The 22,927-nt window shown below is 41.8% G+C and overlaps 1 protein-coding gene across 1 annotated transcript in view; it reads right to left on the reverse strand.

Annotated features, from left to right (window-relative positions):
• Positions 1 to 841: 841 nt before the first annotated feature.
• Positions 842 to 22,927, reverse strand: part of SPOCK1 (SPARC (osteonectin), cwcv and kazal like domains proteoglycan 1) — a 269,778-nt gene continuing 247,692 nt past the window's right edge. The window contains exons 9-13 of the mRNA XM_066560437.1: positions 19,027 to 19,143; positions 12,231 to 12,452; positions 11,584 to 11,646; positions 6,405 to 6,542; positions 842 to 5,411 (exon numbers count right to left, since the gene is read on the reverse strand). Coding sequence (XP_066416534.1) covers positions 5,221 to 5,411; positions 6,405 to 6,542; positions 11,584 to 11,646; positions 12,231 to 12,452; positions 19,027 to 19,143 — 731 coding nt within the window. The 3' untranslated portion in view covers positions 842 to 5,220. The remainder of the gene's footprint in view (positions 5,412 to 6,404; positions 6,543 to 11,583; positions 11,647 to 12,230; positions 12,453 to 19,026; positions 19,144 to 22,927) is intronic.

Raw genomic sequence — 22,927 nt, forward strand, 5'->3', positions numbered from 1 at the left:
AAAACCCAATTGTTCTCAGAGTCAGGTAAGTGATGTACTGCAAGTGATGTGTGGTACCCACAGTAAAAATAAACTCATGAATGCAGGCAGTTGAACTGAAATTTCAGGCAGGTTCTGGCCCTTGATGGCCCAACTCAGCCAATGGTGTAGGGACAGACACATTATCAGTGCATACCTGATGAGATGACAATTGTGCAAATGCCTGCAAATTGCTTTCTCTTTTCACCTGGTACTTTTAATATTCCACATACAGGAAAAAGGTGATGAAATAACATTTTTAAACTCTGTAATTAGCACTGCAATAATGCTGGCTGTTTAAATTGGTTAATAATATTAAAGACAAGCTCCTATTTAATTATAGAGACACAAACCCAAGTATTTCTAAATGAGGATGGCTTCTCACCAATTGCATTTAATATAATTTTGCCTTCATTTATCCTGTAGATAATGGCTGAGTGTGGCTGTGTTTGTGGAATTGCCCTGGATACCTTCAGAAGAGACAGAAAAATGTGACAATTTGCAATCTAGAGAGGAAATAGAAATGAAAGCTTCCCCATCTGCCCTTGCTAGTTCCTCAAAAATCAATTTTAATATAATTTGAAAAGTTCTGATTTTGGTACAGTTATTCCATTCTGTTTGGTTTCATTTCTGCTTCTGAAATAGAGGTTTCTGGAGACCTTGCATTAACTCCACAGATTACAGCTGGCATTGAACAGAGGTATAAGTTATGAAGCAAATATAAAGGAGCATCCATTTCCATGTATGATTAAATGCTGACTCAAGGTAGTGCAGTATTTTTGGTCCCCTAAGTTTAATAAAATTCAGGACAGGCAACAAGGAGTCGCAGACAAATTAAAATTTATTGAGACAGACAAAAATGCAACTATTTCAGACTACAGTTAAGCATTTACAGTTAACCAAAGGTAGCAAAATGCTCACATTCCACTTAACTCCTTATGGAAAAAGCATTCAGAATTTACTATGCAGTTCTACTTACTATGATAGTCTACATCCATCTACAGTAGGGACATCGAACTGAAACACGAAATATTTGGATCTCTCCTTACAGATCTACACATTGAACAGTAACAGACATCAACAGCATTGAGAAAAGTATAAAAAGACCAGAACCCACCTACTGTAGAAAGGGCTTTTTGATGTGTAGTAACTGTACAAGGCAGTCTGTGGGTGAAAGGATGGGACACAGGAGGGGCTGCAGAGAAGCCAACAAATGGAGGGAGCGAAGCTCGAGCGACCTGGTCTGGGTCAGGTGGTGACCTTAGATCTACATCAGTTGCTGCTTGAGGGAGAAAAGGCTACAAAACTCCTAATATCAAAATATTCCCATGCCAGAAATGTACACTGAGACTAACAGACTAGGCTGGAGAGGCAAAGAGAAGCATTCACTAACAAACAGTGTTGTTTTAAATATAAACTTTACATCTTCAATATAAACTGTAGAATAAATATTAAATAAACAGTTCAAATGGTTAAAAATAATAGTACAGAATAGCTTAAAAAAAAGGCAAAGTAAATAAAGAGGATTCTTTGTGTTCACAGCAAAGGCCAGTAATGACCCAAAAAAACCCAGCTGTGCTGAAATCTGAACTCAAAATTTTGATTTAACTACACTAGTTAAAAGGAACATAAAGCAATGCCTAACAGTATCTCATAGACTGTAATATGAAAAGAAAATGAGATTAAAAATTGGTTTGTGTTTCTAAAAGAATGGGACAACTCTGATTCCATTTGGCTTGTGTCTCGAAAAGAATGGGACAACTCAGAGTCCATTTTTCACAATGAGAAAATGTTTGGAAGGTCAATGACTTGATTCAGATGGGAAGTAAGTCTTGTTTTGTAAAAAAAAAAAAAGGAAAGAGAAAAAAAAGAATTAAATTAAGTTGGAAGCAAATGAAATCCTTTACAAAGCATGAAAAATGGAAGGGGCTTGATCTGGAGGAGCACAGGTTCTTGGTAGAATCGCTGGTTTCTTTATCACTATTTAATTAAATAGAAGATTTTCTTAATGCATCTCCCCAACCTGGACACACACACACACACACACATATATGCACACACATATTTGTGCATAAATGCATTTATACAGTCACACAGAGATATACATATGTATAAATAGGCTGCAGGTCCCCACCACGGTAGGATGCCAGTGGATCACAAAAGGGCTTTGTTAAATATCTTTGCAGGATTTGGGAACTTGCTCTCAAAGCAATCCAGAGTCTGAGCTGCCCTTCCAAGCACATGTGCCCTGCTCCTGCCTGGCTGGACCCTGGAACCGGGCAGGGCTGCCCTGCCCAGCTGCCCCAGCCCATAAATGGCACATTTCCCACTCTGGCTGGAGCCAGAAGAACACTTGCACGAGTCAAAGAGGTGACTGAACGGTCACCTGGAGAGGGGGGTGTGCCTGGATCCAGGCCAGCATGCCTAGAACAGTTTGTGTGTGTCTGTGTGTGTTTCTGGGTGCTGGGGATGTGCTACCAGAGGCCACCCAAGCCAGCCAAAGCACCTGACCCTTCACCAGGCTGTGCTGGGCATGGAGCTGTTTCACTGGGGCTGTTTCACCGCCCCATGTTTGAGCTGGTGAGTCTGAGAGACAGTAATTGGTTTACAGTTAGATATAAAGCTTTGATTTATAATTCCAACTCTGATTTGGAAGCATCACGTGTGAAACATCTCAGCCAGGAGACCACCAGTGGGTGGTGCTGCCATGTCTGCACATGTAACCTCAAAGATGTTCACATTCCCTTTTAAAGGCTTATTTAACAGCTTTAGCTTAACCATCTTGCATGTTTTACACGGGACACAGCCCCCTGCAGCCTCAGACCTGGTACTGCCTGCCAGGGCTCAGAGTGCCAGGCTTTGTCCTGGGGAGTGCTGGGCAGGAGAAGGGATCTGTGACCTTTGAGGGAAGGCACAGCCCAGGATAAGCTGTGTTGGCACAGGACTGCCAAAAACCCCCCTAGCTCTGTGTGGAGAATGAGTCCAGCCAGGAGGATCAGCATAATCTGCTGATTGTGGAGCTCAGACTTATGGCAGAATAAAATGGCAGCTCTGTGCCTCAGGCTGGACTTGCACAGGACAGCAGAGCCAGACCCAGAGAGTGTGGGGTTAATTAAGAAAATACCAGAGGAAAACTAGACAGGATGTTTGAGAAGGAACCTACTGACAGTGTTCAATTGCTTCTCACAAAATCATATTTAGGGAGACAGAAATGCTGCGTTATCTGCTCCTCCTGCAAGTTGGCAGGATTTCTGTGGAAGGCAAATAGAAAAAGTGTGCATATGTGTGTCTGTGTGTGTTTGTGTGGTGCAGCTCATGGAAAATGATTATTAAATATATTTTTCTAAAGCTATGGGAAAACCAAAGGGATTTATTTGAGGCAGGGCAGATTGCAGGCCTTTTGCAAATGACTGTGATAGCAGATTTTTGGGAGTATGCAGGGGCGTGAAACAACAAATTCCTCATGGTTTTACACATCCTTCTGCATTAATAATGATTTTGTAGGCTTGCTCTTTGTTCTCAGGTCATTGATCTGGATAAATAGGAAATAAAAGTGGAGAAAACAGGAGAGCCCCTGCAGCACATGGTACCTGAAAGGAATTCCACTTCTGATCACATCTGAAAGCAGAGGTCCTACCCAGAGGGCTGCCAGGCAGGCACTGGCTTTGGAGAGGGCTGAGAGCCAACATCCCCAGGCCAATGTACCTAAAAACTGACTTCTGCCAATCTGTGTGGTATTTTCCAGCTTTCAACTAACTATGTAGACAACCATGTTGTGACTCAATGCTGTCTCCATCTCTATATCCACCATTAACTCAGAAAAAAAAATCTAATTAATTTTTGTTATAAAAACCACATTTTTCATTCTGCAGAAAAGCTCATTGGCCAACCACAGGCTCTGCTAAAGTACTTACACCAGCATCCTGATGGAAGAGTGGGGTTAAGGTTCCTCTTACTGCTTCACAAAACAGCAAAACCAATAAAAGATCACCACAGCACATTACTGCATCTGGGAACTGCCATGGGAAAGGATACTGCAAATAATGTAATGTCAATATGCTCTGGTACAAGAGCTTTGAATATATGGGAGGTATTGAGGGAATCACAGATTGGATTTTAATTCTATTCTCTTTTAAGAGTGTGCATTACAAGTGTGCAGCCACACTGAGCCAAGGGGTTTTGCTTTTGAAATATCACCACCAAAAGCTGTTTTTTCAAGCAGGTATCTTTACTTGAAATAAGGGACAGTTCCTTTTGAGAGCTGGTGTCTTGGGCAGCATTCTGGCTTTGGAAGGAGGGCTGCTCAGTGGAGAACAGGCAGCTCTGTGCTGTGTGAGCTGGGAGCAGGGGCTGCCTGTGTGTTATCAGGGACCCTCCTGGTGCAAATGAGCAGCTGAGGAACAGCCCTGGGGGTGGTTATGGTGCTACAAATTCACCAAATGCTCTCCCCTTAAACACTCTGAAAGGCAGATGGACTCTGTCCCTGCCTCGAGGGATTGGTCCATGGCAGCTGCAGCATCTCTGAAGATCAAGAAGGTCGTGTTCCTTTATCAAATAAAGAGTGTCAGTGAGCTGATTGTGCCCTGGTGGGAGTTTTGCCTTCAGTGTGAGCTGGACTAAACCTGTTGGACTTATTCTCAGAGAATGGAAGGAAGGGAAAGTCCTGCCAGTGGGTTTTCTTCTGGATTTAACCCCTGGTACTGGGCAGCCACTGTCCAAAGAGACTTACTCTTCATGGGACATTATAAATACAGGCTGGAAAACGAGGCACCTGCTTTTCCTTCTTCATGAAAGAAAAACCTTTTTCTCATATGATCCAGGTAACAATTTATGACACAAATTCTCTGACATGAGAGGGGCTTCTTAGCCTTTGTATTGTTTTTTTTTGAGCCCCTTCCAGGATTCTTTCATAGGATGGATTTCATAAGTGGTGCAAATGAAGATTAAGACACAAAATGGTTTTGAAACAAAACTCATTGCCCCTGTGGATAGAACAAAAATCCCCCAAACCAACTGAACAAAAGCTGTATTTCAAACAGTCCTTTGCTGGAAAAAAAAAGTTGTCATCCAAATTAAATTTGCTATACAAAATTAAACTCAGTAGAGAGGGAATTTTTGTGCCAGGTACTCTCAGATACAATTGCAGAGATATGATGTGAGTTGCAATATTGTGCAAAACGTGAGTCCTCATCATGATGGGCACTACCATATATAACCAATTTCATCATCCTTATCATCATCTTCATCTTCATCATCTTCATTAGCTGCTCTTACATGAATCTTCAGTTTCCCTTCTTTGTCTTTTTTTGTTGCTTCAGGTTCCTCTTCCAAATCATCCAACAATACAACAGATCCACCACTGCCAAAATCCCCTGAGGTTTCTTGCTCTTCTTCTGAAACAGGTGAGCAGGAAAGGTCATTTCCTCACAGAACACCAAATTCCACATTAATCACTATCCTTGTCATGCAAGCCACTGTCATTTGCAATGTTATTTTTTAAATTAATTGGTTCAGCTATTCATGAAACAACCTTAAAATTTCAATTTTCATTCTGAACTAGGAAAAATACATATAACTATAAAGTCTGAATTTTTTTGCATAAAACGCCCTCTTATGCATTTTCTTCCTTCTAGAGTATTGACTGGAAAATTCCAGAACATGTGCATGCAGGCCAGAAAATCATTATTCCTTTGTAAATACTTTCATTCCATCCCTGCTCTGTATACCACGCCAAAAAATTTAAAAAAAATGGTTTTATTTGAGGGCATAAACCTCACTCTGCAAATACAGTTATTGAACCAAAGATCTGTGATGTTATTCTGGGCATCCTGGACATTCTAGGTCTCTGTTCCTTCTCAAAAAAGAAAGCTGCACTCAAACCATCCCTGAGGCACTCAGAAGGACTGTAGGTGACATCTTCCTTGTCTGGGCACAACAGCTAATTGGTGATTTCACTTGCCTACATAATATTGTCCTGTCAGCAATTGTATCTGCCTTGGCTGCTAATGCATACAATTTTACACATTTTGGCCTTGTCTTGTCTGGAAAGTTCCAGTAGATGTGCATTCCAGAGTATACAGATTATATTTAATAACCATGCAATCAACCCCAGACCCTTAATTTTAATATCACTAACTGCACTTTCCAGGCTGGTAGGAAAAATACCTTAACAGTGGTTATTGCCTGTTAAGTTGTGCTGCAGCCCTGCTGTCCAAAGGAGCCACGAGAGCCCCATTTGTGTGTGAACAGGAGAACAGAGGAGCACTTTGAACTATGCTACTCGTGTTTTCCCTCTTGTCATCATCCTCAGTGGTACAGCAAAGGCAGGGTTACCTGTCTTTAGTGTTAATTCCCCCATTGTCTGAGGAAAGCAGATCATTACTCACCACAGCTGACTGTGCCTTGCTTTCTGGAGCCAGCTATCTCATTGCCATACTTATCAACACACCAGCACTGCCCCGTGCTGCCATGGCACTGCGTGGCTTTGTAATAACCCTCGTCATTGCAGCGGGGGATGAAAGCACCTGAATAAAATATAAAGTGTGCTCAGTAATGCAGGCCTCTGCAGGAGCAAACACACACACAGCAAATTAGGAACTTAGCACTTATATACATGAAGATCTTGACAATGTTGGCAAGGAAATGCGTGCGATTATCTGGTGCCTGAAAGAGTGAAGGAATTGTTTCTGGTGAACTCTTTTCAGACAGCCTGGTCACAGTGTATAAATGTGTGCTCATATCCAGCACACAGAGGAGGGTGTCACACAGCTCTAGAGAGAGCTTCAGTCTGCCCCTGAATGATTGATATTCCCACAGAGCCTTTTCACATTTAACTCCTGGTTTTAAACTTTTCTTCCCAACAGGATTATTACCCCAACTTCATTAGTTCTGCATTTCCCCTCCTTCAGTGTTTATCACATGAGTCTTTCCACAACACTGTAATTATCCCTGGAAGGTATCTGCCATCTGCTTGCTATTCATACTAATCTCAGGCACACCCCCTGACTTACTGAGAGCTCCCATGTATAAAAGAAGAAATAATGCACAGGCTTTACAGAGAGGGGCAACAGGATCTGAGTCAGTAAGTCTTTGGATTTGAAGCCCAAGTTTTGTCTCACAATAAAACCAATATATTTCAGCCTTGTAGAGTGTGGTTCATTCTGGCTTCTGCAGAGAGGGAAACTCTCAGGAGAAACCTATGTTATTGTTCCCACCATTTTCAGCAGATACAGCAAATGCACTTCAGTATGAAAAGCCCTCTTGTTCTTGGAGATGAGTTAGCTTTATTCCCACTGGAGGTCAGCACATTCATTTTTCCCTTCTTTGTCAATTGCTTCAATTTGAAACATGACATAAACACCCCCTTGCCCCCAAATTTCTTGTCTCAAACGATTTTTGAGAAAGTGTTTTTCTCCTTTGTCAAAGATACCAGTGATTTACTGGTGGTTCAGTAAAGTTTTTTAACTAGTTCCATGTGTAGCATCTATTCAGACAGCACATGTGTCAAAGGGGCCACTTCCACTACATTTCTCACAGGAAAAGATGAAGGAGAAGGTGCTGCCCAAATGTCACCAGATTTCCTATATAAAAGACATAAAAGTGGAAGTCAGTCAGTCTCATGCACACAGAGAGTGAATGTGAAATTCACACAAAGTGAATCTGAATATCCAAACTCGTTGCTCCGCAGATCTTGTCTAAAGTTTGAGTGCTGCTAATACAGGTCTGGGAGATGAGAAGAGAAACCTTTGAACACCTGCAGAAATCTTTGTATATCACATCAGTTTTGGAGACCACATCCACGAGTGAGAATATTTTAAATAATGTCAAAGCATGATCTTGTAGTAGGTTTGCTAATAGGAACCACCATTATGTTCATGTACAAATGTAAGCATGCTAGCAAATATCAAAGATTAATTTTCGCTCTAGTGAAAATAGTTTTAATAACAAATATATGAATTTTCCTTGGCAGGTTTTTGTAAGTTAAGAATCAGTGTTCAAAACTTCATTTCACTATCAATTAGGAAAGATTTTTTTTTTCATATTTACGCTCATGTCCTGCCTCTGATAAGCACTGCAGGTGTTTATCAAACCATGCACAACCTTGGGAAAAGTGCTCAGGTGCTGACTGGGAGCTGGTGTAAATCAGCACAGCTGTACCCATGTCACTAGAGGTGCCCTTTTATTTCTGATCAACATCTGGCTCTAGGGAAGGATCAAAGGGGGAACCTCAGGGGCATTACAGGGTGAGCACAGAACAGCTTCTGCATTTTAAACTGTCTCATGCTTTCTCTTTTCCTAGGGCAATGCAATCTTTTCCTTCTTTCAAACAGGCCTTTTTGCATAGTTTCACTGTTTCTTGTAAGGTATGAAAATGTTCCACGCTGCCTATAAAAGCTTTAAAAAATTTAAAAATAAATTGTGGCCCAGGCTCAGAGCCAAGATAACTGTGTATGAATAGATTCACACTTTGGGTCACAGTGAAGAGTGGAAGGTGCCTTTCCCTCTGCGTGGGAAATTCGTGCCAATTTCTATGTAACACTGGAGCTTTAAATATTTATCTATGCACACTAATGTCCCAGTATTTGCCAGCCATCAGAGGGAGGATGCAGCATGTCCTCTCTGATGTGTCAGGTGCAGGTGATAGTCTGGAGAGGATAGAGTGGCTGGGAACAAGTGTTGTACAACGTGATGATTCTCCCTGTGAATTGTACACAAATGTAGACAAATCAGCCTGTCTTTGTTAGAAATGAGCTGGCTACAAGCTCTGCTATCCTGGAGCATGGCACCCAGACAGGCCATTTGCTGGGTTTGGCATCAGGGAACATCTGGAGCTTTCCTCTCCAGAGGTTCTTGCACAGGCAGTGCTTCCCACAAGCCTGGGCACCACAAAATGTGAGTTCATCCCCACAAACTGCCCCAAGCTACTGAATCCTGCCTCCCCACCTCCCTTTGTCCTGGGAAAGGTTTAGTTATTCCACACAAACTTGAACAGCACTGTTGCATCTGTATCCTCTCTATGGACCCAGACCTAGACCTTTTTTTTTTTTTGCATAATTTCCTTATCTATATAACACTCCCCTTCCTTAGAGAACAGGAGGAGAATAATTATATGCTAAAGATAGAGGTAAAAGCCTGTCAGAATTAAGTACTAGCCAGCACACAGCTCCTGGTATTAGCTATTATATTAGCTGAATCTACAGGGTTGATATAGGAGAAAACAGCGATGGGACCAGAAATTTATTACTTTAGTGGAGTGGGAGAAGCATTATCAGTCTGCACAGTTGTATGCTCTAAAAGTACAGTCTCTGCAGTTAATTGTACTCCAGATAAATCTGGTAGGAAAAGATGAATAGTGCTGTTTACTTTTTAATTCAGTCTCCTGGGATGCTAGACTTCATTTGAAAGCCTCCAAATTCAACATATCTAATGGCAATGGCTTTGAAGTACTTTGTTGCAACTGTCATGTGTTTTGAAAAATATATAGAGAAGGAAATATCAAAAGTCATCATTTTTATCAATGGATACAAGTTAACAAAAATATTCTTCGTGCTAGTGCCCAGACTGTAAGTGCTGTGCTCTCTATGTCAGGGTCAGAGGAGGAAAAAGAATAATTAAATATTACTTTCTCTGAAAATACTCATCTCTTTTCAACTTTGCCATTGCTACAAGTCACATGTATGTTTGAGCTTCATTTGAATGATTTTTCAGACAGTGAAGAGAAAAGACAATGTTTTCTGCTGTATAAATAGCTCTTATATCAAATTAAAATCTCCATGACAGGTGTCATTATGCAGGAAGACTTTCAGGGTAGATGAAGCAAAGAGTTCCTCTTTATATTATAATTTTCTAGCTTGTGGAACAACCTGTGCCTGACACCTTGATTTGTTGAGCTTCACCACCTTCATTCTTCTTCTATTTTTTTTTTATTAATACAGTTGACTAGAAGTTATTTGTGCTAAGGGACCATTCTTACTGCTTTTACTTTGTCATTTTACTCCTGCTATTGTGATCAGATCCCAGGGACATGTGCTACAACCACCTGCATGTTGAACTACCTGCAACCCAGGCATCATTCTTCCCACACACCAGACCAAAGTAATGTTTCAACCTAGGTGACATTTATTGCACGTAGAAAATAACAGCAAAGCATAAAATAAATATGGGATAGTCAAAGATATCTGTTAAGAACTGGGCTTCTTATTCTTTTAGGTGACTTTGAAAATCATGACACCCATGAGACAGAGAACATTGTGACTTCCTCTGCCACAACATTCCCTTGAACACAAATGCAGAATATTTACTGAATGGAGCACACATATCCCAAGTGATCAATCCTCCCTTTGCTCCCACAGCCAGGAACAGCAGGAGCTGTGACTCTGAAACATCCTAATCTTCACGTGAACTTGCAATGAAAGGATGATGGATCTAAACCACAGTCCCTGTGGCCTTTAGGAATGTTTATTCTTCATTTAAACCAATGAATCCAGGTTGGGATTGTTCACAAGGCACCTGAACGTTGAGTCCAAATGGCAGTGGCATCTGGGAGGGGCAGGATTTGGCAGAGCTGAGCTTTTGCAGGGTGTGCTATGGAGCAGCAGCAGGCTGCAGTGTGGGAGGCACGAGCAGCCTGCAGCAGAGCTGTGCACACCCTGGGCTGCAGCTGGGGATGCTCTGGGAGCCTGACATGGTCTCCATGATGGGGCTGACAGCTGGGCTGAGCTCAGCCACTCCTCAAGGGTGAAGTGCAGGGCTTGCATCTGTCCTGCCGTGCCTCAGGGGCTGGGCTCTGTGTGCACAAATGTGCTGGGACACAGGTTTTGGTAAAACACCAGCACACAAACACCAGGCCACACATCACTGGCTGATTTTAGGGTAGGGAATTAGTCACTTGAAATTTTTTCAGTTCAGCAACCTGATTTTTCAGCAATTAATTGGGAAATGCCATGTGGGGATTTATTTAACCTAATTTTAGATATCCATCAGAGTAAGTCATGAATCAATTCAGGCTCCCAACAGGCATGAGAGAGGGACAGGCATGACCACATCCTACAGCAGGAAGCATCCTGCAGGCTGCCTAAAATGAGGTGGTATGAATTCCTGTTTTCATATACAAAGAATATACTGAAACATTTTAAGGAGTGATTAGGCAAAATTGAACCCCAAGGAAAGCCTGCATTGTACCATAACTGGAAGGGAACATGAATGCATGGGCTATGCACCTTCAGTCACCCTTCAAAGATGGGAGCCTTGAGTATCAAGCAGCCTCCCAGTACTTACTGTGACCTGTGAGGTGATGAAGGCAGTATTAAGCTCTGTGCAGACAAGGCTTTGCATTTCTGGAGAGCTGTAAATTAGCTCTGAACCCGTTGCCACGCTGACACCTGTTCTGTGTGTTGCTATCTCATTATTTGTTTAATTTCATAGTGTCAGGCCTACGCTCCGTGCTGCATATTCCCGACTCAAAACATTAGTCTCTAATTGAAAAACCATTACTGCATATAAAGTTACAATAATCACAGAAGCTTTAATTAGTTGAGCAAATGAATAGCAAGTTATCGAACTTACCCAACAGACTCTTCCCTCTACTTAGCTTTTGAATTCTATTCATTTCATTCTGGCAAGGAAGACCTAAAATATAATGTATAAGAATCAGTTTCCAGATGGCACGGGACAGGTTCTGTAATGAGTGGCTTCACTGCTGACATGAAATGTGGGCTACTGTACACCTGGGACTGAGAGAAGCCCATATGCTGGTACTGTACTGCAAAACAAATTTATGTCATTAGCTCCACTAATTAAAAAAAAAAAAAAAAAGGCAACACTGTAGTTGAGAGTAGTGTTTGGGGGCCATTTTAATTGTTAAACCATTCTACCTCCCTTTTCACCAAACTGACATCATGCCAGCTCCCTGATTTATGACTTGCTAATTGGCTAAATTCTGTGTTAATAAAAGAGTAAATCCTTGAGCTTTCTGTCATCAATAGAGCTTATTTCTAGACTGTCTGCAGTGACACTTACTACTTTATTTGCTTTAATGATCAAGGGATGTTAATATAGTTCATCTATGACAATAAACATGGTTCCAGAATGCCCTTCACACTGGTGCTGAGCAAAAGGGCTTTTAACACACCTGCCTGCCAATGAGCAAACTCTACAGGCAGGCCCTGAGACAGAGAGAGCCAAACAGCTCCTCTTTGCATGGCCCAGCTCACCTCCTGGCTTCTGGAAGCAGTAGCACCACTCGTTGTTGGAAAGCTTCCCGTCCTTGAAGGAGTCACAGGAGTTGAACAGAGGTTTGACACACGGCTCGTACTTATCCAGGTAAATGGCACTGATCTCCGAGGGATCCAGCAGCAGGTCGTAGTTCATGTCAAGCTTGTTGAACATCCAGCCTAAAGAATCCTTACAGATTGGTAGGATGCTGGTGTCAAATCCTGTAAGAAGACAGGCAAATATTCTCCAGCTGAACCTCGGCATGCCCCCAGCACAGGAACCACTCTAAGGTGGAGCCCTGCCAACTTTTGTTTTTGTGGCTGGACTCTGAACACTGAGCTGACTTGCCCAAAGCAGAACAAAATCCTAAGACTGAACTGACTGTGTAAGGCTTAAACCCAAGGACAGCTACAAACCAGAGCACTACTCACACTCTGTGGGAGCTGTGGGGTAAAGAGGGCTGAGCTTCAGAACTGGTTTCTGTAATTTAAAGTTATCTCTACTCAAAAAATTCTTGCTTTTTTTTTCCTTCAGTCCTCAGTCCAAGTGTCTTGGCCTGGTTCCAGGAAACTGAAATGTGATGAGAAAAGGCTGTAGCCACCATATTTTCAACCTAGACTGTATCTGAATGCAATTTAAATCCTGTTTCCCAGACTCATTTCTAGTTGTCTGATCACATTCTTTCCTGCTGCGCTCTCACCTTCTACCTCTCATCCTTGCTTTTCACTTTTCAAAGGCCTGTCTGTGGTTTGTGACAACAAACTGCTTTGATCTGGACTGTGAGCTGTCTGGGGGAGAGAAGAGGTGAAGTGTCTCTGTTCCTCACATCGCTCTGAGGGAGGGCACAGCCTCAGCTGGAGCTGCCCATGCTCTTGTATGCTGTACCAGCACCTTCCTGCAGCAACACAGGACTCTGCTTCTCCAGTGCTTTGGAAACCATCACCATCATTCATTTTAACAGCCCAGATTCTTCAAAGACTGCTGCAGCAGCAGTGGTTATCACAGAAAGCCCAAGTCATGCATATAGATACCCACTGTGTATATGAGAGACACGTTCCAGTATCCTGCAGTCTCCAGAAAAACAGTGGTGTGGGGCACTATAAATCCACACTGGCATGGTATTTTTTCAATGCTTAAACTAAATTCCAAGTTATCTACAATGTAAGGAAGTATATTTGTAATACAGAGATAATAAATCTGATAACAAGGGTATTGGTTTCAACCAGGACTCAGAAACATGAAATGCACTGGTTGGGGATTTGCAGGGACAGAGGGCTCCTGACACCCTGGGCCTCCGGCGCTCACACTGCTCCAGCTGGGAGCAATAACCTGCCTGTGCACTCTCACTCTGCTTTGGGCCTGAGAAGAGAAGCCTGATGAGCTTTTTCCTTCAGCTGCAACTTTCACTGAAAGAGGCTAAGCTTAGCTTTGTTTGCTGTACGTGTTCCTTTCAGGATGCTGCTTTGTTGAAGTGGAAGCTGAGATGTTGCTGGAATCATGCTGACAGTTTGCCCAAGCTCTGCACCCTACTCGCTATTTTAGGCATGAATCCAAAGGAGAGCAGGGCTTTTTGCTGGAAGCTGTGGTTTTTGTATGCAGCTGTGGCTATAGGTTGTCAGTGACACAGAGGGACAATCAGAAGGGTCTACTAATGGGAAGGTTTGTGTCATTCATAATACATGTTTCTCTAAAGAAGGAAGAAGGTAAAGCCATTTCCTCAGGGCTAGAGCAGCTCAGAAAGGGAAGAGAGAAATCATGCTGAACATTTCATCACATTTTTATGCTGTTATCTCCCATAACATTATCTAATCATGTTTGAGCACAGTGAAAAAGAACAAGGCTGTGTGAATAGATGTAGGAGGGAGCTCCTTGCCTTGCTGAAGCAATTAGAAATATTGACTTAAATAATTGAAGTCATCTAAAGAAGGCAAGCAGGACTTGGTCACTCTGCAATCTTTTGTCAAGTGAAAGGATTTAAGATTCCTCACCTTTGCCTTTACGAAGCAACAGGAGCAGGGCACCCAGTCCTGCCCTGTGCAGGTGTTTGGTGCCACATTCCCCACACAGGGCAGGTTAAAAGTAATCAAACAGGCAGGGGTAGATCATTCAACTGCAGGGTGGAGCTGGGATCAGCTCCAGCTATCCCAGTTTACCAGTTTTGAGGAGAAAAAGAGCTAGTTTCCAATGTCTGCTCTTTTTCTGCACAGATGCTCTCTCTGACAATGGATTTTACATGTGGTGGTGGCACTTACTGCTGCAAAGGATGAGTAACTGCAAGGTGTGCTGTGTCATCAGTTGAGTATGGTACATGTTGCTCAGCCCTAATAGTCCCTAAAGGCATCTCTTAACTGGCAGGGACCAAAGCAGGGAGATCTGGAATGAACTTGCCCCTGACAGTGCCTATAGATTATTTCTGAGTCTTGTCCTCCCTGTTGGGAAATCTCCACCTGTGTGTGCAATGGGGATGCACCACCAGCCTGCCCTCAGCACAGATCTGTCTGAGCAAATCACCAGTAGTGACTGCAGTGAGCACAAAGCTGCTCTGTGACACACCATCAGGGCTGGATGGGAGATACAGCTGGGAAAGGTCACTCAAGAAGACAGTTAATTACATTAATTGAAGAGGTTTTGATTATCATTTCTTATAAACAGGGGAGCTTTCACTGTTGTTACCTGAGGTCCAGATTAGATTTATTAAGAGGCTGGTTTACTAAACAGTGCTGGATTATCAGACAATGTGGCCTGGAAGTCCTGAAATATTGAAGTGGTAGGTGTGACAGAAAGTCCTTAGCTAGATGGTTATTATCAGTGGAAAGTTAATTCTTTAATTGTCCCCCAGTATGTTGTTGAAGGTAAATAGCAGCTCCAGTTCATATTGTCTCCTGATAAAAGGTACTGCCCATAAATTGCATCTGCAGCCCAAACCCAACAGCCCTGGATGCTCTCAGCACCCAGCACCAGGAGTGAAAGCCAAATGTCCCCTAAATGTCCAACACAGGCTCTGATTCATGGCATAACCAGGGCAGCTGATGGAAAATGGCTTTTGGAGCTCACTTACCTTCCCTGGGAGGTCACTGTGTTCCTGGTAAGGCCAAGTGATATTGACTGAATTAACTTCTTTTTAGACTCTTTTGATATACTTATCTATAAATATGAAGCAATTTTCTGGATGAAATAAACCACATACTATAATTCTGTGAAGAATTCAGTGCTTGGTTAACAGGCTGGATTTCCAGCACAACAGACCCAGAATAAGCAACTTCTGTGAGAACTCTTCTGCATTTTCTGCTCATCAGCTCAGTGCTGCAGTGCCTTTGGTGAGAAGCAGGAGGATGGTGCAGGCTCCACATCCCTCTTGGCTCCTTGGCAGAGGCTGCCCACACAGATGCCAATTAATGCCAGCTGAGGTGGTGGCTGCTCTCATTTGGACACCTGCTCACAAGGACCTGGACTAAGACCATCTTGTTCCTCTTTTCAACTGACAGCTGTTCAGCATCCTGACAACTTTCATTCACTACAGAGCTGGAAGGAAATCAAGCTGGTGACCTACATGTAAAAGTCTCTCATCCCATGAACACATAAAATGCTCCACCTCCTCTGAATGAAAATGGAATTAAATTTTAAAAAGTCTTTAGGTGAAAATCTTTATTAAAAATAAACACACCTTCTGGCATGAAAGACTTATTTTCCCCCTTCAAGAGTTGACTTACATGAGCCATTTTTATTTTATTAAAGTATGCTACAATTAAATTAACGGGGGTATAATTAACCTAATTTCCCCCATCGCTTAAAATAAAAGAAGGAGAAGAATGTTCCCCAGAAAAAAAAATCCTTTATATTGCATAGACCTCTAGTAAAAGAAAAACAACACCCACTTCAACCAGGGAGACTATCTGGATACAATATGGGGATGTTATGAATTTTCAACAGGCTCAAGAGCAATTTGAATCTGATCTTGCTACCTAATTAGTTTTATTATTTCCCTATGTCAAAACATGTCCCTGAGTTTCTTACATCATTTATTGAGGAGATTTTAATTGCACAAAGCCTTCAGAAGACAAAGTACCTGGCCCACAGTGCTTTGCTGGGATCAGAGCTCAGGGAAGGAAGGTTTGAAATCTAAACACAATGATCTTCCTCCTCCTTTTCCTTTCAAGAGAGTTACAAAGAAAATAAAAAGGAGTGTACTTTTTTTTTTTTCCTTTACCTGGGGGTGAACATAATACACTCAAAATGCTTATTTACACTCACACTAACATCTTGAAAAATTAATGTAGCACAGAGAAATCTCTGCTGGAAAATCTTCTCTGGACAGCTGATGTGTCCGAGGCATTGGAGTCATGGCATCCCACCATCTGCTCCTTCTGCTGCCACGGGGGCACATCCAAAATGGATTATTTGAGGATGTTCATGCCTTTTCAAACCCTGCAGGCACAACCAAACCAGCTCAGTTTAATGAAATGAAGTGTGTGGTGAGGATGGCAACACAGGCTGAGCCATAAAAAAGGGCAATGTGTACATCAGAGTGTGGGTGTCCTGTTTGCCAGGATTCACAAACATCCTTTCCCACAGCTTGGGTATGTGAACTTTGCTTTGAATTTTGAGTTTAAGGTGTCTTTCATTTTTACTAATGTTTGAAGTTGGAGAGAGCCAAACACTGCTGTCCTCACCCTGTGTGTATTTTCAGTGCCACCAGGGAGAATGTGAGCTGCAGAATTTGGCACATGCAGATTAATTCATGAATTCTGTTGCAAAGCCTCAAAAAGAAAAACAAGCCCAAGTTTTGTGGCATTCAAAAATGGCTTAGGCATCTAAACTCATAAAGTTTCTTTCTTTTTTTTTTAATTGATATAGAAGAAAATAAGAAAATGTAGAAAATGTGCCAAACTAAGTCAACAGTCTAAAAACGAACATTGTTGAGAGCAAGTGTTTAAAATCATCAGTCAGCCTTTCAAATAAAAGCTGCCAGGAATCAAACTAAACTAAAAAGAGATAACAGCTCCTCTGTGAATCAGAGCAAACACTGCAGAATTACCAGGAATGTTTTTCTCACTGAAATTGCTTAAGGAAAAAACCCCAAAAAACAACTACTCAACACCTTTAGGATTTGGTCTCTGGCAAGGTCACCATGAGGATGTCACGAATCATCTGCATGAAAACATCCTTTTGACAATCTGATAAAATGAGATTTCCTATGATTCTGGGCCTAAAGGACTTCAAATAAAGTTTAAAGCCTCTCAGGCTTTCTGTCATGGGGTTTGAAATGAATTCACATCTGGAAGCCATGATTAGCTGTACATCCAGTTGCTTTTTGCACTGTGCTTCGGATCCTCTGCATGAGAATATCTTTTTTTGGAGCACTGTTTCAGAAAAAAGTAGGACATACAATTTTAAAGACTCTGACTTTGTAGTAAATACTGTGCAAAATAAGGGACACATGAAAAAAGATGATTTACACAGAACATGACTTGTTTCACCAAAGAGTTTTAAGTGGTGGAATTACTGGGTTTGTCTGTAGTTTTGAGCAATATTGCTCATGGTATATTCTCTTTAGGGAGAGCTAATCTGCTGCTATCCCAGCTCAGATGTAGCAAAAAATCGGGGCTGTGGAGACCTGGACCAACACAAAATGCTCACCCTGATGTGCTGGGTCTGCTCTAGTGCCCCTGTAGTCTCTGCAGTGTCACTCTACAGGGACACCAGGTGAAAAGAGCCATAAAAGCAGCAGCTGCTGGGCCCTTCCAATTCTGGGTTTGGACCCTGGCTTTAGACAGCTCACCCCAGAGAATCAGTGAAGTGAAGTGAGGCACACACCTAGATAAAACTTGTGCATCCTGCTTTGCAGCCCAAGGGCCCATGTGTCTTGGGACACTCTTTAAAAGAATTAATGAGTCCTTACAGAAAGTGAATTTGCATCTGCTCTCTGATGAGCATGACCTCTTTTAATGCTGTTATCTGAATCCTTCCCCTCCCTGGTGGCTAAATGACATCAAAATCAGTCATGTTGGCTTAACCCACGGAGAGTAAATGTCCTCTAGACTGTTCATCTTCTTCCTTTCTTAAAAATAAATGCATCAAAGGAGGCAAAGATGGTGTTATTAAATACCTAGGACACAATGGGCTCCAGCTTTCTCCACCATTTAACTCTTCTAGCTACATGGCTCAGATGTGGATGTTTTGATTGTTCTTTCCCTTACATAAACCGTTAGCAGAAAATTTCAAAGTAAAATGTGAGTTTTTTCCAGCATTGGCATAATGTTCCCTATGCTTGTATGCCATATTTTCATCTTATGCCACTGACATTGTGTTAGAAAATGCTTGGTCATAAAACTGGTGGTTAAGCAGAGACCAGAGTCCAACCCCAAGAAATTATTTGGATGCAGCCACGTTGAATTGGAGGATGATGGAATTTAACAGTACAGACACAAACTACACCATAATAATTAACCCCAGCTCTTGAGAGAACTCCCTGAGCAGTTGCAGTTCCTCATACAGGGGTGTTCTCCATGGCCTTCAGACATTTATTTGCCTGATTAACTTGTGAAGGTCTCTCTGTCTCTGACTGCCAGTTTCTAGAGCAGAGAGAGAGGACAGAAGGACTGCATCTCCTTCAGAAAACAGCATTTATTTGCAGGATAAGGTCTCAGGTACCTGCTAATTCACTGGCACCTGCCTGATAGGATGCCAGTGAATAAGCAGGTGGTGCTTGCAGCACTACCAGCAGTGCTCAGTTCAATTCTCTCTGGCTGGGAAGCTGCTACAACACCCAGTGTTGAAGGGGAAAGGGTTTCTTACTGCCTTGTGCTGTCTCCGAGCTCGTGGGTTTGATGACACGATTGGCATCCTCGTGCAGGGCTCCAAACCAGTCCTTCAGCCTCGAGGCCAGACTCCTCAGCTCCTTGTCTGTGCAAGCTAGGAGAGAACAAAGCAGCAGGCTGAGTCAGGGGCACCAGGGAAAAGCCTCTCCCCAGAGAGTCCATTAGAAAAATTGTGTTTATGGTTGTAAAGTTCTCCTCATTAAGAGCTCTGAAGGAAAAAGAGAAGGTCAGGGAAAAGGATGCAAGATAAAAAGAAAATGTAAGTCATGAATTTTAAGTTGTACTCAAGTACTTCCTTGGAAGCTGACACGAGCGGTGATGGGAGAAGTGCCATACAAAGCTCCCTGCCAGTTGGCAATTAGAGCTATGTGACTATTTAACTTAAATGTTTTCACCTTTTAGCATTTCAGAGAAAAATATCAGTCAAACAGATGGGGAGGAGGGACATCCTTGCCTAGACATGCTACTCGAAAAAGATGCTAGGGATAATTTATAACCACATTTGGCTTTGTATAAGGCTATTATCACAGTAATAGAAAATATATATACTTATTTATATACAGAAAAAATTGTTATGTTGCTCTAGTTCTACTGCAAGTGAGACTCTACCACCTCTGAAGGTTGTCAATTCCATTTTGTTATCTTGGTAAAACATTTATTTTCTTATAAATTTTACTGAGAAGTATATAATTTTCCCAGAAATTTCTGCCAAGAGATTAATGTTCAGCTGAAGCAAATATTTTTAGGAAAGAAAGCTGCATTAATCATGAGTTTCTGTCAAAAAAATATTCTTATTTCTGTATCATGTTTAGTGCTTAAAATTGACACGCTCAGGCAATTTTATTATTCCTACTGTGCACTCATTCTACATTTTAAATGACATTTCTTGAAATACAGAGCAAGACTTTATGCCATAGAGGCAGACATCCTTCACAGTCACAATAAGTCTTCTCCATCTCACTGCACATTATAATATCCCTCCTTCCACCTTATTGAAGAAAATTGAGTTCCACAGCTCTCCCAAGTTTAACTCACTGCTCCAATGACAAGGAACTTGCTGATATGTCACAGCTGTTCTGAAGATTTGTTTGTTCTCACACTTTAGTTTGGGACAGGAATAACTCTGAAGTTGAAAATAGAAATTATAGTCTTTCCTAAATTTCAGGGGAAGAAAAAGAAAGATTTCCCCATTTTTTTTTTTCTCTGTAACACTGAAAGGGTTTGATAAATTTTCCTATGAAAGATAAAGATATGAAGATCAATATCCCTCTAAAGTTGAGTACAGGTAAGGAAAAATCAGGTGTTAAACAAAAAAATCCCATCAATGTAAAAAAAAAAGGAAGACAACAAAATACTAATTGTAAAGTGGCCTACCTTGCTGAAAAAGCTACCACTTTATTTTCTCACTTGAATTAACATTACATTTTACTCACAATAAACTATCTTATCATTCCAAGTTGGGTGAAAAAAAAGAGGATTAATTCATCCAAGAAATGAATAATATAGTTTTATTGTGCAAACCTGATGCTTATTAAATAATCATGGTGGCACATGATTCAAGGAATACAAGGCTGGAACTCTGGACTACAAAGATCCATTCTTGTGCCTTCTGGACAGGTACACGGAGCTCCACAGACAGTCAAGGCCCAGGAAAAAGAAATAATAATAAAGAAAATACCTTCTAAAGCCATTTTCCTGATTCAGATTTGTGTGCTTCCAAACACAAAGCCAACCCCAGACACCACAGCAATCCAAATTAAGCCAAATGCTTTGGGGGACCCTGGATTTGCTCCCAAACTCCCCCTGCATGGAGGGCAGGAACAAGGAGCCCACACCCCCTGTCCCCAGCCTCAGCACCCTGCAGGATGCCCTCCCCAGGGCCAAATAAAGTCTCCAAAATAGATCTCACAAAGTGGTCATTTGGTGTAAACTGCATTGACTGGGATAATTGGAATCCATGCTTTTAAACTGCAATACAAACCAGGATTGAATGCACAGCATAGGTGGGACAGAAGTAATTAATGAATGGTAAACAGAAGTAATTAATGGCAAATCAGACTTGGAACAACTTGTCTCTATAATTGAGCCAATCAAACATGTCAGGGTCTGTAAAATGCCATTTCTAATGAAGCCATTACAGTTTCTTCATGTTTGTAACTTCAGCTATGTTGAGAAACAGCTTTTTTGAGGGCAGTGTTTGAGAGTGAACCCTGGGTGAATTTATTGCTTTTGTTTTGCTGACCACAAACCCTGCAGTTTTCCTTTGGAATCTGATCTGAGGCATGATTGACAGCAAGCCCAGAACTGGAGTTTTCTGCATTCTGGATAAATTTTCTGTGAATAAATGAGATATTCCTTGAGTATGCTGCTTAAGGATGATTCCACAGTGAGTATGAGGTTGAGGTTCTCTCTTAGGACTGCAGTCTTTCTTCACTGGAATAAATACTGTTTCATGAGTCAAACAGGAGCCAACTTTGCTATTAATATGGAGTGAATAATAAATTTCTGGACAAGACTTCAAAAATTGAATGCAAAGTTCAGTTAAATTTCTATTCAAGTATTTAATGCCCTCAATCTTACTTTCTCCTGCACATTAAAATAGAGGAAGCATCCTTTTATTTTACATTTCTTGCATTAAATTTTATTTTAATGCCTGGTTAAAAATATCCTGCCTTTCTACCCAATGGAACTGCATTCCATTTTTATTTATTTCATTTGAATTTCATTTCATATTCATTTATTTCATTATCAGAGGCATATAATAATTTTGTATTTTTTCGGTTTGGGGTACATTTGGGACAGGAGTTTCATACAAACAAAATCAATGCTCTGGCATCTAGGAACCAGAGCACTCAATGTTTTATTTCTGGTGGTAGGGCCCATTAGTTATATATCAAACAATTATCTTGGAGGAACCCCTCATCTGAGATCCTTACATATAAATTTACATTAGTAGAAGTTATAAAGCATTTTTAAGAACCCTCTTCATGAAAAATGCAGTGCAAATGTATCTCTTCACTATTTATAGAAGTTTCAAGTCCCATTTCTCAGATAAGAAGAACAGGGCTGTAGGAGGAATGGATGTGATAATGGGTCTCTTGCTATTTGAAGATTTATAAGGAGAGAACACCGGGGTTGCAAACAATATGGGTATTGGCATGACTAGAAGCACTGATTTAAAAATCCAGGCTGAAGAGAATCACCAAGGGAGGAGACTCTCCACAGCCCCTCTCTCACAACTGGAATCTGTCCAGTCAACTGTCAACAACCATTTAAAGCTCTGCTGCTGTGAAACAGACCCAAGTGCACACATATGTAAATACATTTTCACTGGTGTGTGTCTTTGAGATAAGAGACCTGGGCTTCAATTCATTTCCTACCCCTCTTAAGAGAAAACAACCCACACTTCTTTACCCCTGCTATTTTACTGATGTCAACTGCTTTAGCAGCCATCTGAGATCAGCCCCTCTGTAACATGGATTGCTGGATCCTCCCCTGCTGATGGCAGTGATGATCTGCTCAGAGCCCATGGCTCTCCTGGGAGCAGCAGGCTGGGGTGGCAGCTGCTGCAGCCAGGGATGGGGAGGGAGGCTGGGTAAGAGCTGGGTAAGGGCAGCTCCCAGCCTGACCCCGAGCACAGTCCCTGCCCCTGGGGTGGCACTGGGACCCGGAGCAGGGCCAGCATCTGCCCCTGCTCTGAGTCCCAGCAGTGAGAATGCAGGGGAGGATATGAGAGCTGCTGGACCCAACAACATCCTCAGATCTGCATCTGCTGATGTGACAAATTATCCTGCAGAAAGTGATTTATTAACAAGAACCCAACGTGCAGATTTATTCCCAAGGGTGAAGCACTTGGTCCAGCAGTTATTTATTCCTCA

This window comes from Molothrus aeneus, chromosome 15, assembly GCF_037042795.1.
Source record: "Molothrus aeneus isolate 106 chromosome 15, BPBGC_Maene_1.0, whole genome shotgun sequence".
Classification (NCBI taxonomy): Eukaryota; Metazoa; Chordata; class Aves; order Passeriformes; family Icteridae; genus Molothrus; species Molothrus aeneus.